The sequence below is a fragment of the Genypterus blacodes genome, unplaced genomic scaffold (genome assembly GCF_046128005.1).
Source record: "Genypterus blacodes isolate CSIRO-AG114 ecotype Tasmania unplaced genomic scaffold, CSIRO-AGI_Gbla_v1 ptg000156l_1, whole genome shotgun sequence".
Classification (NCBI taxonomy): Eukaryota; Metazoa; Chordata; class Actinopteri; order Ophidiiformes; family Ophidiidae; genus Genypterus; species Genypterus blacodes.
In genome coordinates this window covers 799125-814070 of record NW_027466957.1, presented here as the reverse complement: position 1 = coordinate 814070, position 14946 = coordinate 799125, and the positions used below count along the sequence as shown (strand labels likewise).

General features: G+C 41.7%; 2 protein-coding genes across 6 annotated transcripts; both read right to left on the bottom strand.

Annotated features, from left to right (window-relative positions):
* Positions 1-1060: 1060 nt before the first annotated feature.
* Positions 1061-4958, bottom strand: ttpal (tocopherol (alpha) transfer protein-like). 4 transcript variants are annotated; one of them, XM_076167053.1, is made up of 6 exons: positions 4881-4958; positions 4298-4530; positions 3425-3668; positions 3070-3263; positions 2774-2884; positions 1061-2491 (listed from the first exon to the last, which is right to left on the bottom strand). In XM_076167053.1, the coding sequence occupies exons 2-6, from the start codon at positions 4511-4513 to the stop codon at positions 2216-2218; spliced, it is 1041 nt and encodes a 346-aa protein (XP_076023168.1). In that variant the 5' UTR covers positions 4514-4530; positions 4881-4958; the 3' UTR covers positions 1061-2215. The 4 variants fall into 4 exon arrangements, with proteins under 4 accessions (XP_076023168.1, XP_076023170.1, XP_076023169.1 ...); XM_076167055.1 differs by having other exon boundaries at positions 4885-4944; XM_076167054.1 differs by having other exon boundaries at positions 4811-4895.
* Positions 4959-6722: 1764 nt separating this feature from the next.
* hnf4a (hepatocyte nuclear factor 4, alpha) lies at positions 6723-12369 on the bottom strand. Of its 2 annotated transcripts, XM_076166467.1 has the most exons (11): positions 12195-12283; positions 11416-11560; positions 10902-11076; positions 10615-10709; positions 9980-10086; positions 9722-9877; positions 9160-9247; positions 8880-9032; positions 8536-8772; positions 8262-8384; positions 6723-7820 (listed from the first exon to the last, which is right to left on the bottom strand). In XM_076166467.1, the coding sequence occupies exons 2-11, from the start codon at positions 11459-11461 to the stop codon at positions 7678-7680; spliced, it is 1323 nt and encodes a 440-aa protein (XP_076022582.1). In that variant the 5' UTR covers positions 11462-11560; positions 12195-12283; the 3' UTR covers positions 6723-7677. The 2 variants fall into 2 exon arrangements, with proteins under 2 accessions (XP_076022582.1, XP_076022581.1); XM_076166466.1 differs by lacking the exon at positions 11416-11560 and having other exon boundaries at positions 12195-12369.
* Between the last annotated feature and the right edge of the window lie 2577 nt (positions 12370-14946).

Here is a 14946-nt window from a genome sequence, read left to right as displayed (position 1 = left end):
AATGATCTTGTTTATATTCTATTCTACATGACTCTTCTCTCTCACACTGGGTTTTCTGGTTGGATAAATTGCTTTGAAAACCCAGCTGACAATATTCTGAAATGTAAATCCACTATGGACAAACTGATCTGAACTTATATCAATAAAAAGCCCCTTAAATGAAAATATAACAATAACAAAATTCATAATGCGGTCAGGTTCACTCTTAGAAAGTGGGAGGCAAGTTGGAAACATTTTTTATTCAGAAATGTTCTTGCCAATATATCTGCTCTAGTGCTCCAGCAGCCAGCGGTGCACGTCTCCTCACAGCCCTGTCCAAGGAAAAACGCAATGCAGATAGAGGAGACACCATGACACTTCAATATGACTCTACAAGCTTACACCATGAGATGAGAAGAGAGGAGAAGATACAACCCAGAGGGGAGTTGATTCAAGGGTTGCCTAAGTTGTACAATGTGACCAAAGATGCTAAGAACAAGAAGCAATAAAAGGAAGTGCTTACAAACTTACACAACAAGTACCACACACTCAATACACACAGAATACACAGGGGTGAGGTATGGTGAGGTACATTTTTACGTTCAAAGCAGAGGTAGAAGAGGACTTAAATATTGAACAGTATACAGTGAGTTATTACACATTGAGCGACATGAATGGAATAGACTAACATGCAGTGTGTATGATGGAGCGGTGCAGCGGGGGATGAGTAATCCAGTTTGATGTCCATGTGGGAGGAAGGATCTCCTGTGCTGTTCAGTGCTATCACTCTGTTGCTGAAGGTGCTCTGATGGCTTCAAAACAGAGAGCCGGGGAGGGTGTGTGTGTGTGTGTGTGTGTGTGTGTGTGTAGCTTCCTCCTCTCAGACGCAGCCACCTGGGAGTCCAGCTCCACTCCAAATACTGAGCCGTTCCTCCCCATGAGCTGTTTCTCCCTGTTAACATCACACTCACACTGCACATGCAATTCATTAGCTTATTATTTGTTGCACTCACTGTACACACCATTTTCACAAGCCTATGTAGGTTTCTCCACTGTATGTAAACAGACATGATGATAAATATAACTTCATGCTTTTTATTGTGCAATATTTCAAAAATAACACTATTTCTGTTGTCGACAACCATTCACCCGGTTTGGGAAACACTATCCTAATCTATTACAATAATGTGAAAATATCTCAGAGGGAGCAAAACACACACATCTCTGCCCACATCAGCATCCATAACACGCACGAGACACAAACAGCCTTTTCTTTTGGACTTTACTTTAAATACGCAGCAATGAGATATAGCTTATATTGACAAACATGCTTCAAATAAAAAAAAATAGTTGGAATGCTACTAAAAGACTGAAGAAAAAGCCAGCCAGATGAAAACAGATGCAACATTATTGCACATTCCTAATCTCTACATGGCCTGTTGAAAGATTTGGCAAACTAGACGTCTCTTAAATCAGCACTGAGAGTTCTACCGCTGCAATACAAGCCCCTGTGTTCAGACACGAACGAGCCCAGTGAAACAAAGACAAATCAGAAGGGTATCATACAAAAATAATGCTCTGTGGTTTGAAGAATACAGCCTCACCCCAAACAAAGGCCCTGAAACACTGTGCATGAGTTAGGTATTCAGATGCATTCACAATAAATCCATCACATATTTCCAAGCAGCCACACCAAGCAGCTATTTACACTTACAACAACAAAGAGTGTATGCATATTCTTATTTAAGACAAAAGAACATGTGACTATTGCTTTGGTAAACAAATCCAATAAGATTCATCCTACATCCCCCAGAAAAATCTATGGATTACTCTTTAAGGCAAAGTATAAAGACGGTTACACACACAGAAAGCATCTTGAACTTTGATGAGTTGTGAGAGAGGCAAACTGTGCACAAATGGAAAAAAGATGTGCGTAAGAGAATCCACTTTGAAGAATACTTCAGTGGAAAAGACAAACACCAGGGATAAAAAATCATGTGATCCCCAAAATGATGGCTAAACATGCATCGGCTCACCGTCAAAAGCTTCTCTGCCCCAGTCTGCAGCTGCCTTGGAACCGTGATTGAATGCTGGGTTCTGTGTAAACCATACGCCTAATGTAGTGCTTAATTAGTCAAATCAGTCATGTTTAATATTGGCAACTTGCCCTGTAAAAGTCTACACATATGTTTCAAAAGAAACAAGAAGGAGTCCCCCCCTCAGTGACAGGAGTGTGTCAGTAACAGTAGTAGAGCTGAGAGCGCAGCCCCCTGAAGGTGTCGTCGTCCTGCCCGCTGGCCTGGTCTTCATACAGCATGGAGTCTGGGAGCTCCACCCCCTCCAGTGGATCTGGCTGGCAGAACTCCACCACAAATTCCTCCTCTGACTCCAGCAGCACCCTGGACCAGACACCCATGTCCAAGTGGCCCGCCATCCCGCCGTATTCCTCCGGCAGGACCGAGCGTGGGATGTTCCGGTGCAGGGAGCGCAGGTCTGAGCCGTGCAGGATGTACTGTGTATGAAGAGACGGCGAGGACACGTTGGTGGTGATGTCAGCTGTGGCATTATTCATACTGACACAAAGAATTGCTTCTCTGGACATTTTGGGAAATATGATGAAGTGTTGCTGGTGATATGAATTCATTTCTTAAAAAAGGAAAATGCTTGTCTGTCACCTTTTACACACGACAAATTATAATCAAGCAGCAAGCGAAGGAAAAGGATGAAGGTGAATTATTTAAAACAGACTTTTGTTAGAAACACAAGTGAGGTCATAAATGAGGTTGATAGTTACCCTCTCTGCCATTTTCTCCTTCAGGAAAGGCTTAATTATAGCAAAGATTCCTTTGAAGATCCTGGGCTCATTTACTATGTTAACAGCCTTGATCCTGATTGGAAACCCATCCTGCGGATTAGAGGAGAAAGTGAATTAAGACCAAAAGGATTTACATATGATTGTTTCACTGTTATACTCTGCAGCCACGACAAACTCAACATTTAGCGGCAATCAAGTACTGGTTCTTTGTCTTTGTCATCTTTCACACTAGACAAAACAAATCCTTTGTCAAGTCAGATGTCAAGATTTCTCACCTGGAGAATGCTCACGACTTTTTTGGCAAGAAAGGGGCCTGGGTTGGATGCTTGAGACATGCCCACTCCAGTGTAATCAGCCAAGATGACAATACCGTTTACTTGATTTTCCTCTGGCTGGATCAGCTTCTCCAGAGTCAGATAAATGGCCCTCACATTATCCACAAAAGGATAGTCATTCGGTTTCCATTTCCCTATAAAATGAGACTTTGACTCATCAGTAATGTGTGTCCTATATGACTAACAAGTATTAGTCATGCTGTACGTATTTAGAATAGGACAAATGCTATGTATTTAAATGCAGAACACTAACATGTTTGTTATCATCAGGTTAGTCCAGGCAGCTGACACCCACCTGGACGGAGACAGAGGATATATCGTCCGTTAGGGTCTGGCTGTGGAAGGACGGTGAGGAAGCCCAGGTCCAGCACATGTTTGACTGAGGATGGCTTCAGGTCCTGAAACACCTCTGGCCAAGCCTTGCGACCCCCGTGGTAATTGACTAGCAGCTGGAGGGCACGGTCATAATCAAACTTCCTGGCCCGCAGGAAGCGAAGAAGGAAGGCATCGTCCAGCCTGGTCCTCAGATTGGGCTGCTCCTGTAGAGTCAGGGAGCACAGGGAGTGTTTTGTCAGAGAAAGACACTACTCAGCTAGGAGAATAAGAGTATTTGTAAGGTTATGAAGACATCAAAACAAACTAGTTAATTTAAACCTCGAGCCTATTGTAGCAAAATGACTGAAAGAGGTTTGTTTTCAAATTTATAATAATGATATGGGATGTCACAGACAGCACTTTGCATGGAAGGGGGCGCCTTTAGTATTAAAAAGTGACTGTGAGTGTCTTTGATTGGCTTAAGATGTGATTTGTTTTGTTTTATTGCTGTTATAAACTCAAAAGTATAGCAGTTGTGTAAGCCGGTTAACTTATTCATGCTTTCTTTCATGTACGGTCATGCAATTGACATGTATAAATGTTGTCGTCTCTCAATTGCTGAGTCAGATTTCTCCCAGTATGATGTCTGAAATACTTAAAATATTGGTTTGACATCCCGGTGTCAATGTGATCAACACCCTGGGACAACATTTGAAACCTCGACAAATAAAGTGATATATACTCGTATCAGGCAAGGGGCTTGTTGTAGGGATGTTTGTGCTCTTCCATACTGCTCTGCCTGACTGTCACATGCATAATGAGGACAGAGATAATCATGACAATATGGCAAAACCTTCAGGATCATGTCTCTCAGTGCTTGGACATCCCGAAGACGCCACTCTGGTTTCTCCTGGAGCTCCTCTCGTGCCTTGGCCACCAGGTCAGGGGTCAGAGTGCACGAATAGATGGGTGGAGGAGGTGAAGGGAACCAGCAGAGACCTTCAGCGGATGGTGGTGGTGGTTCCACTGGAGGAGACCCGAGATCGATAGACTCATGCAGGTCAGCCATGGACTGTCTGAGTGCAGCTGTTTTAAGTTAATAACACACAAGATCGAGTTATAAACCTTTACCGGACAACACGACTCAAATCAAATGCACTTCCTCCTGAGAGCAGATAAAATTTAGATAGTTCCAACGCAGCTTTTAAACACACAAACATTCCCCATGCGATTGTTTGTGTATATTAAACAGCGAAACAAAACCAGAAACGATGCGACAGAACCAAGACTGAATACCGACCTAACAACAGACTTTGATTTCTATTCTATTTCAGACATTGACGACCTATGATCGACATCTACTGACATCGGATAAGATGGCTTCAGAAACACACCGCAACGAGCAAAAACCAACGGTGTCAAAAATCACAACGAACCTGCCTGTTAAATCCTTAAACCAGTTCCGGGTAGCGAATGTTTACATCATAGGTTAGTTTCGGGCAAGTCACGAGCCGCCACCCAGAATGCCACTTCCTGATTGGCTGAGCTGGAATGTCGTCTCATAAATAAACATAAAGAACGGAATCAACGCGATCAGTGATTGGTTGAGTTGAGTCATGGGGTGGGCGGTGCCTATTTACATGCAGGATCATGTTGACCAAAACCACATTCAAATCGCCATTTAAGTTTCTTAAATTAATTCGTCTATGATCTTTTTAGACTAGTGAAAATATACCGTCTTATTACAATGTAAAACCATAAAAGTAAACCACATAGCAAGCTATTTGAATTAAACGTGCCTTTTAAAATGTGTACTTATAAAATTGCCTTTTGAAATGTTTTAATGCGGTTTTCATTTGCACTCATTTGTGTACGCGTGTGTATGTTCCCTGTCATTAGTCATGCACTCTTTTAACACAACGTGGATAGAATGCTTTTATTCGATTTTAGATTCCAAACACGGCAAATGGCAAAAATACAACTAAAACTGCAATGCAACTAGTGACATCTAGTGGACAAAACTGTCTGTGCCGTTTTTTTAACTGAGCGGTGCCTTGAGGCCAGATGTGTGTGAAAAGGATCTTGTATTATAAAGGAAATGTCGCCAACATTTTGTCAGACACTTGCAGCAGAGTTTTAGAACATTTTCAGTAGGTTGTCAAATTGGTCTACATGGCTTTGCGATAAAAAAAAAAGTAGGTTTTATTGCAAGACTGTATTGAAATTGCTTGTGTGTGTATATAGAATAAGCTCATTCTGCTTGCTATGTGATTTGCTTACGTGCGACGTTTTAAATCGTAGTAGGATAGTTTATACACGACACATTTAATTTTAATAAATAGATATTCATGAGGCGCCTGCTACTCGCCTACGATTTATTCGCTTCCGGGTAGATAAAACCTCGCTCTCTCATTGGTCCACCTGCAATATGCGATGACCGAAGAGCGACGTCTTCTGTTGCTCGCTAGATTCTGTTGACTTCAGGGACTCCTCGTAAACTACATACTCTTAACATTGAAACAAGATTACAACACAAATGACTGATTAATATAATTACCTAAACAGATTGTTGTGTTCTTAATGTGAGTTTAACTTTCATTTATTTCGGTAAGCCAAAGCTTTGCCACATTGACGATTTCAATAGGTAGTCTTATCAATTTTCGAAGAGATAGGTTCAAACGATAGGTGGCAGTATTTCAGTTCAGTTGAGTCCGAGTCCCCGAGACTGCAGGTCATATATCACAATTTGTTGTTGCAAGGACGTGCAGTTGTTGTGGTCCTTGGTGGCTGCTAGAACAGATCATATTTGTCCAGCATGGGTCATTGGTAGCTATAGAACATATGGTTTGAAAGACTTTAAGAAATCACCTTATTCTATATGTGAAACCTCGTGCCAAAACTTTACTAACATGCCATGTCACAGGTTTATTATGTCCAACTGTAGGACATTGACATTATCATGAGGTTTTCTATTGGCGTGTAGAAATGAAAATACACGCACACACACACACACCTTTCTGACTGAAATCAACACTATCTATAATGACTTTATGACAGTTTTATCAGTCTGAAGCAACATGGTGTTAGTTATTATTGACCAAGCAGCACTGCCACGTTGGACCTTGTTTTTCACTCGAGCCTTACAGCCTTTTTCTAACAAATCATTGTCAATTGTTTGAATAAAATACATCTAAATTAATTAATGCATAATTAAAGATCTTTTCGTATACAGATAAAGTAACAGAACAGGTTTGTATAAAACACAATGAACAGAAATGTAATTCAATGTAAAAATAGACCTTGAAATTTTATTAAATCATTTTCACATTGTAAGGCAAAACAATGCCTGTTATTGTAAGGCAGTACAGGTTACAAGGCACTTTTTATTCCACTACTTAAACCATGACAAAATACTAAACCAAAAATAGAATATATATATATGAAAAAAAAAGAGAAAAGAATACACTATTTTAGGGGAAACATTCTGAAGTGTGTCTGCCTGTTACTTGCCCAATGTGGCACCACAGAGTTCACCATACAATATGGACCTTGGTGTCAATTCACATGTTAGATTTTACATTACTCCTGTAAATGGGTATGGAACAGCAGATATTCACTTTGTCACACAGCGTATTCAGAGCATCCATCCAAGGAATACGCTGTGATGAAATTATCTGCTGAATTATAAATGTCAGTGAGCTCATGACTATGTGAAAGGTGATGCCATGTTATCATTAGTGAATATAAAATAAAATACTATGCAACAGTAAATGCATGACATGTAAGGCCTGTTGTAACATTCATAAAGTATTGATATGATCGAGTCACCTTTCAGAACACACCGAGTCTGCGCTAAAGGAAATTGTGTCACCCAGCTATAACCTATACACAATATATGTCTTTTTAAAATGTTGATATATGTTTTAAACAACTGTCAGTCCAGATAATTTGAATGCTCATGGATTAGCCTTGTAATGAACCTGTTGGCACCAAGCTTTCACTGAGCCATGGAGCTCAACTGTAGTCGTATGTGAGAACAAGATAAATCCCCGAAGACTCTGAAACAAGAGCAATCTGCAAGGAAATTTAATGCAATTTAATATTTGATATTTAGCTACTTTATTGGATCAGTCTAGTCAACAGCTTTAATGCTGCTTGTATAAAGTTACAAATAAAATACCCTGGTTCAAAACTGTATAAAAAAAACAGAGGGACTAAGGCCTCAGTGGGTTGTTAGATGGCCTCTTGCTTTGTAATCGTAGGCTGAGGGATGGAGGTCGGTTGTTTGGGAACAGTGGCTATGACCCCCTGAGCCATTTTATAATGTTCTGAGCTGGAGGCAGTAGGTGGAGACGGGATTGGGGTGTCAGGAGTGGCTGAAAGGCAGAACAACAAGGAACAGGAGAGTTACTAAAACAAACCACAACATCAGCAGGTAAAGTGACCATATTTACTATCCTGTATTATAAAATGTCTCGGACCAACACAATTTTCACACACAAGCAGTTTTGTGAAACTTCTCAGAGTCTTAAACATGTGAAGAAAAAAAATAACAGACGTTTTCTTTGAGAAAATAAGCCAGATTAGTTTTCATGAAGAATTTAGAGGATTATTCTGCTTTGCCCGTTTGTCCTTCCAGCTCGCTGACTAGGCTGCATGCAGAGCTGGGTGCCAGGAAGGTAAGTTGACTGACTGTTAATTAAATATCATTCATTTCATTCTGCTAAGACTAATGGTTTTGGTCACACTTGGCATACATATTACATGGGATGGCTACATGCCTGAGACCATATTGTACCAACAGTGTTTGTACTTACAGATTTGACCATTGTGGATTGGTGTTGGGATGTTGCTGGTGACTATAACATTGTTGCTGAGGTGCTCTTGAACCAGGTGAGGGTGAAGAGAGTGAGGTGCATGTGGAGCTTCATTAGCAGAACCTGAGGAAACATATTGAAAGTCAGTCATTAGTTACTGTAGTGAGAATCCTATGGTCATCTCTTCTGTCTTTGTTATGAACATACATATCATTCCACACCAGGTAGATCGCAATCAAGTACACCTCAAGAGAAATATTCTCAAAGAGCTCACCTCCGAGGAGCATTTCTTGGAGCAGGTTGTCGATCTTGGCCATGCCAAAGAGTTTGACAAACTGGATCTGTTCAATCATTTGCCAGGTGATGCTCTGTAGTGTTGGCAGTAGTAGCAGCAGCTCTCCAAAGCGGCCTCGAGAGTCATACTGCCTGTCATTGATGTAGTCTTCCAGGCTGACCTGGACTTGGTATCGCATCCGCTTGATCTTTCCTGGGTCACTCAGACCTTTGGCATCTGTGGGCAAATAAAGGGTGTTTAATAATCGTAGTGGTGGTAGTCCACGCTCATTCTTTCAAACTTACTTCCCCTTACAATGGCATAATATTAGTGGGCTGTAGTACCTGGGTCAAAGAAAACTATTGCTTTCAAACAAGCAAATTCATTGTCGTCTATCTGAAGCTCCTGGAAGGGAAGCACAAGCTCGTCCAGGATTCTCACTGATACCCTGCCCACCTCCAGCTCGGGGCAGTTTCTGGGAATGATGTGGTCATTTCCTGCAGGAGAATGACATTTTAGATTCAGACTTTGTGCAAGAGGACACACTTCATATATTATAATACCAGAATAGACTGAAGCTGCATTAAAAATATTAAAATGCTTGTGCATGTGTGTGTTGTTTACCTAATAACAGGACTTCTTTGTATAGCATAGACCTCTTTGCAACACCGAGCAGGAGATGCTCTCCAGCATGAGCTCGCAGCAACGCCACCTAAATCAAAGTCAATTCATTTACTTGATAGTTGTGCGATAACTCCACACACTTCATTTGTCATTTGTAAATCTTTTGGTAATGTATTTCCTATTTCCTTACAAACTGTCCCATTCTAGGTAGAAGTTACTGTCTCTTTTCACTGATTTAAATATTTTAACTCAGTTACCTACTCACCTAAAGGTCACGGGACCAATTACATTGCCAAAGAGAGAGTGAGAGAAAGACACTGGCGAATGTCTCTCAAGAACCTGTCTTCCTTACTAATATACCATCAGCAAATCAGTTACCAAGGCCCGGTGATCACGGTGTTAATGATTCTGCATTTTTTTTGAGAGATATAACTCGAACACCAGCTCATCATTGTGACGAGTCTACACCCCTGTAGTCTGCACTTGGAGTCTTGTGGTTTTAAGGCTGATGTTACTGGTTGATGAGTGACCAAAGTGTCTATACAGCTATGTACACTCTTACCTGGTCGTCCAGGGGCAGCTCACAGAAGGCAGGGATATATTTGGCCCACTCCACCAAGACCAACAGCTGCTGTTTCATAGACTCACACACATCTGTGATGGAGGCGATTTTTTTGGTCCTTATATCTCCGTTTAGTATAGGAGCAGGGGAGGTGATCTACACAAGACAACACACATGCAAACCTATCAGACACCTAGTCACAGGCTTGTAAGAATAGATTCTAGTCAGTGCATTTGGTTCTGTAGTAATGGCTCTTACCTGTCTGGACAGTACGTCTGCTTGGATGAGTGCATTGATGGACGGTAAACTGCTGTCTTCATAGCTGGATCTCCTGGTGCTGATTCTGTCTCTTTCATTCTGCACAGCTGCAAACACGCAGATTTATATTGTCAGCAGTGTCGTAAACAATCTGCTGGCATTGACAAACTGCTTGAAATTCTATACTATTGCATTTATGTGCAGCTAAATAAATTGAACCAGTAGAAAATTCTGCACAATGCTGAATTTATTTTGTTTCTCTGTCATACACAGACACAATGCTGAGTCATTTAAAAGACAAATAAGGCTGCCTAGGTTGTCATGTTTATCAGTATATAGCTATTATTGCTCTGAAATGTTTGCTCAGCAAAAGCTGCTCAGAGACTTCAGTGCTCAGTGGAGTGAACATTAACAAAGTGCTACTCTTCTGGGTATTGCAACATATACAGACTATGAGTAGCTTCATTTCAGTGGGGACAACTCACACTGTGGCAGCGATTCTTGATAATGTGAGAAATTCTGGGGGATTTTCCACCCAGAGATTTACAAAAGTACTGCTGTTGTTTTCACATATAGATTGGTTGTATAGATTCAACCAGTTTGTTAACTGCTTTGAGAAGATAAATGGCTCCAACCTTCCTTCTTCATGCCAGCTCTGAAGCATTTCTTAAGTCGGCAGTATCTGCATTGATTTCGCTTGTCTTTGTCCACAATGCATTGTCTGTTGAACCTGGAAAGTGAGTAGATATGTTTGTTAGGACTATAACATGTACAGAATAGTAACTAGAACGAGTAACCTGTTTAGGCTGCTTCTTGCAATATAAGTCAGAATTGAAAGAGGTCACCACTGCAGTGTGGCTGCAAGCTTCTTCAGAATTGGAGAGCATCATTACCAGCCACCACTGATACACTGTGTTCTCACCTGCATGAGTACATGTGGTTTTTGCGGACACTGCGTCTGAAGAAGCCCTTGCAGCCGTCACAGCTGGAGGCCCCATAGTGTTTGCCAGTGGCTCTGTCGCCACATATAGCACACAGGCTGCCTGCTCCCAGGTGATTGGCAGCGTTCATGTTGGCACTCTCAGCTGGCGAGGAGTCTAAAAGTTGAGACAGAGAGAGAGAAAGGCAGACAGGGGGCAGTCATTAGGCAGCCTCTGGGTCGTCTCCTCATGTTTTAGATATTGAACAGGAATACATTGGGTAGCTATAAAGGCTTTATCCATTCATGCTTTTTATCGCTCATTCAGTGGTTTAACCGTATTTTGTTACTGAAGTCGGTGCGCCAACGTGCAGTGAGGTGTGAATGGCAGGAATGAATAGAGTGATCAGTGATCAACACAAGCCTACGTGAGAAACTTTGAGGATCTGCAGTATTTATTACCACGCTGAGTAGCTCAGACAAAGTCAACATTCTGTGGTGATTGAGGCTTGATTACCTCTGAAAAGGCAATCACCGGAGACAGGTTTCCTTTTAGCTGCCATCACAGTCACCAGACTGGGTCAATCAATCACACAGTGCGTTGTGACACATGGTATAGATTAGAAAAGGAGGATGACTCATGAGTAGCCATTGTTGAGTTTCTATATTTAGGAAGAAATGTGTAAGGAATGATAAAGACATTTGGTAAGGCAATCAAACTGCCTTATATGTCTTTACTCTGTGAGTTATAGTTAGTGTCATTTTCATCTGAATGAGAATCGTTTCCCTTTAGAATCCGAATCACAGTCAGAAGTCATGGGAGAGTGCATATCTAAATACAATGGTGTCATCTTAACTTTGCAGAAACCATTCATCGTTCACAAACCCTTCACCCTGTCTGTGGGAACAAACAGTTTGTAACAGGAGAAGGATGTTCACGATACTCAAACTACTGCTTCATCATAGGATGCATATCAACATCGTGACCAATATCTCATCACCACAAGCTGAGACAAGTTACCAACTGCTACACAAACTGCACATTGAACCGCTGTCTAATGAGCAGGGTGCATTGAGAAAAGAGTGGACTCTCATGAATCCAAACCTCTTAATGTTTTACTTTTTCACCCAAAGGTGATAAAAGCTGTGCCCCGCACCACAGCACAGGATCATCCCTCTGCAAGCACAAGCAGATGGACAGACGACCCCTTTGGTCACTCACTCTACTCACCAAAGTTTTAAATCAGTATTCAAAGTTTCAAAGTTCATCACCAGAGTTGCATATATGTCACTCACCTGTGCCCATGGCGAGCACTTGCATGTTTTCAAACCCCAGCGTGGTATAATCTGGGTCCAGAGCCTCAGTGTAGTCTGGCATATCCATGTCTGCTAGTGCTTTGGACAAACAAATTCTCATCTACCTGACAGTGGGGCAGAAAGACTTGTCCAAGAAGCTAATGTGACCCCCCTCCTTCCCCCCCACCACACACACACACACCTCCACTCACCCCCCTGTTTCAGTTTTTTTGGTTTAGCCCCGCCCACTGAGAGGTAGACCCCCCCGGCCTATTCAGCGAGTGTGATGGGGACCAGAGAGGAGAGCATGAGAGGGCAACCAGAGACTGACAGGAGCTGCCTCCTCCTCCTCCTCCTCCTCCTCCTCCTCCTTCTCCTCCTCCGCCTTCCCCCGTACTGCAAACCAGAGGAGAGGTGGAGTGTCTCTTTGGTTGATGGTTAACTAGGCTCCTCAGTGGTGAATCACAGGGTTGTTTTTTAAGATAGCACAACTTTGATATCTACCTGCTCTTAGATAGCTCTGCTCTCTCTCTTTCCCTCTCTCTCTCTCCTTCTCTTTCTCTCTCTCCTTCTCTCTCTCTTTCTCTCTCTTTCTCTCTCTCTCTCTCTCTCTCTCACCTCTCTCTTTCTCTTTCTCTCTCTCTTTATCAGTCTCTCTCTCTCTCTCTCTCTCTCTCTCTCACCCTCTCTCTCTTGCTCTCTCCCTCAGTAATGGTTTATCAATTTTGTGATGAGAGCCATAAGAACCCACTCCTGTGCCAAATCATTTTGTTCCACTACATCACTCTTACACCCGTTAAAGCCAGCTGTCCGTCTGTTAGACACCTTCTTACCATGCTACTGTCACATGCACATTAATTACAGTGATTGCTTGTCTAGCTGACCCATCAAGCAAGAGCACATCGGGCTCATCTACATGTGTCTTCACTGAGACCTGGCAGTTTGTGTTCTGACTTACATCTAGATGTATTACACCCCAAGCAAATCTTTGTTAATTCTAGCAAACTGGGGGAGATTATGCACTTTAATGCACTGAATGAATAAAGTGTTGTAATGTGAAGAAAGATATCCAAATATGAATCTTTCATCTTAACACAGATTTTTATTTTCTTCATATTTTTTATTTCTGACAGAGGGCAAAGTTACTGGATTCAATTAAAGACGTCTCTCATCTGAAGTAAAAGGTGCCATGTGCTTTCCTTCCACTGATGCGTTGGCGTGTGGATTTTCGTTTGACACGACCCTGAATCCAATTGTTTTTCAAAATGCATCCCCTATTTGCGCAGACTGACGGCCTCTTCTGTGTAACAGCATGTCACATAGCAAACAGTAGCCTTGTATTTGAAGAGAAAGTGCCAGCACACAGCAACAGGTCAACGACAGTGGGTTCAGACAGATCTCAGCAGCCGTAAACCTCATGTGGGTGAACCTGTTAAACATCCACTCAAATTATACAGAGACTCATAAAATTATTTCTCTGCTGAAGGCAAACACTATAATATTCTTCCAGGTTTCTGCGGAGGATTGTGAGATCACCTATAAAGTGACTTAACACAGATCGTCTCCCCTCCCACACTTTAATCCCATCAGAAATAGAGATAATCAGCCTGTGATTAACTCAGCGGGAACACTCATGATAGAGAGAGAACTTCATTCACTCCCACGTACTCTATCACTCCTGAATAACCACTAATAAAGCAATATCAAACACATCTAAATTGTGTTATATACCTTCGCTTGCGTGTACAGAGGTCGCACATTTCAACATTTCTTCATGTTCGATCTTCTGCAATGCTTGTATTTGCTCAATAGGTTTGCTCATTATTTCAAAGCCCAGTGGGCTGGGGGAGTGGGGGGAGGGGGGAGGGGGGAGGGGGGTGATGGCAGAATCTGTGTGAAGCCAAGAATGAGTCACTCAGAGGAAATCTTATCTTCCTTGTCATTAAAGCACTTTTATCACTGCTCCCATCTTACATTTCTGTGAACTCCTCAAGGAACAGTCATATACAGGACTATAAAGCATAATCTGTGCGGTTATAGCTTTCTTAATCATGGCCTGACAAACCGATGTGGAAGATAGGGCGAGAGAGTTCTCCCATAACTTATCTGCATTTTGAGGTCGGGGGTTTCTTTAATCTACAGCGGGTATACAGTGCATTCCCACAATGCATAAGCTTTTTTAACACGTGCAAGACGCCATAAAACACACTGCCTAATGAACAGAATGAAGGTACTGCAGCACAAATTCAAACAATAGGTTGCAAAATTTGAATATGATCCCCAATGTTTCCCCTTGTGATGTGAGATAGTGTTTAGTAGCGTCACAAAACATAATTGACGTTTTAGTTGCCTGCTGTGAGTTTGCCCTTTCAAAAAAGTTTCCATAATTTGACTGCAGGTTCACTCTATGCATCTTCTACTCACTGGAAATTGGATTTTGAAACAAAAATCTGAATTTGGCAAACAGGATCCATTTCATTTCTGTTTGTCCCAAAAGATTTAAGTATTTTTATAAAAACAGACAAACTCAGATTACTAATATTCGTCAATATGAAATGCAAAATCTGGACTTTTTTCAAATATCTGTGTGTGTGTGTGTGTGTGTGTGTGTGTGTGTGTGTGTGTGTGTGTGTGTGTTTTCTACAAACCACTGTGTTAAAATGTGTGTTAAAAAAAATGTGGGCAATACAAAGATATAATCATTTTCCAATATTTGTTCCAAAATCAGTACCACAATGATTTCCCCGAAGGA

Coding starts and splice junctions, on each gene's coding strand:
- ttpal (XM_076167053.1), bottom strand. CDS start 4,513: ATGGCTGACCTGCATGAGTCTATCGATCTCGGGTCTCCTCCAGTGGAA. Junction 3,669..4,297: donor TGAGAGACATGATCCTGAAG/GTTTTGCCATAT, acceptor CTGACTCTACAG/GAGCAGCCCAATCTGAGGAC. Junction 2,885..3,069: donor AAGTCGTGAGCATTCTCCAG/GTGAGAAATCTT, acceptor TCTAATCCGCAG/GATGGGTTTCCAATCAGGAT.
- hnf4a (XM_076166466.1), bottom strand. CDS start 12,315: ATGAGAATTTGTTTGTCCAAAGCACTAGCAGACATGGATATGCCAGAC. Junction 11,077..12,194: donor AGTGCTCGCCATGGGCACAG/GTGAGTGACATA, acceptor CTCAACTTTTAG/ACTCCTCGCCAGCTGAGAGT. Junction 10,710..10,901: donor AACCACATGTACTCATGCAG/GTGAGAACACAG, acceptor CTCACTTTCCAG/GTTCAACAGACAATGCATTG.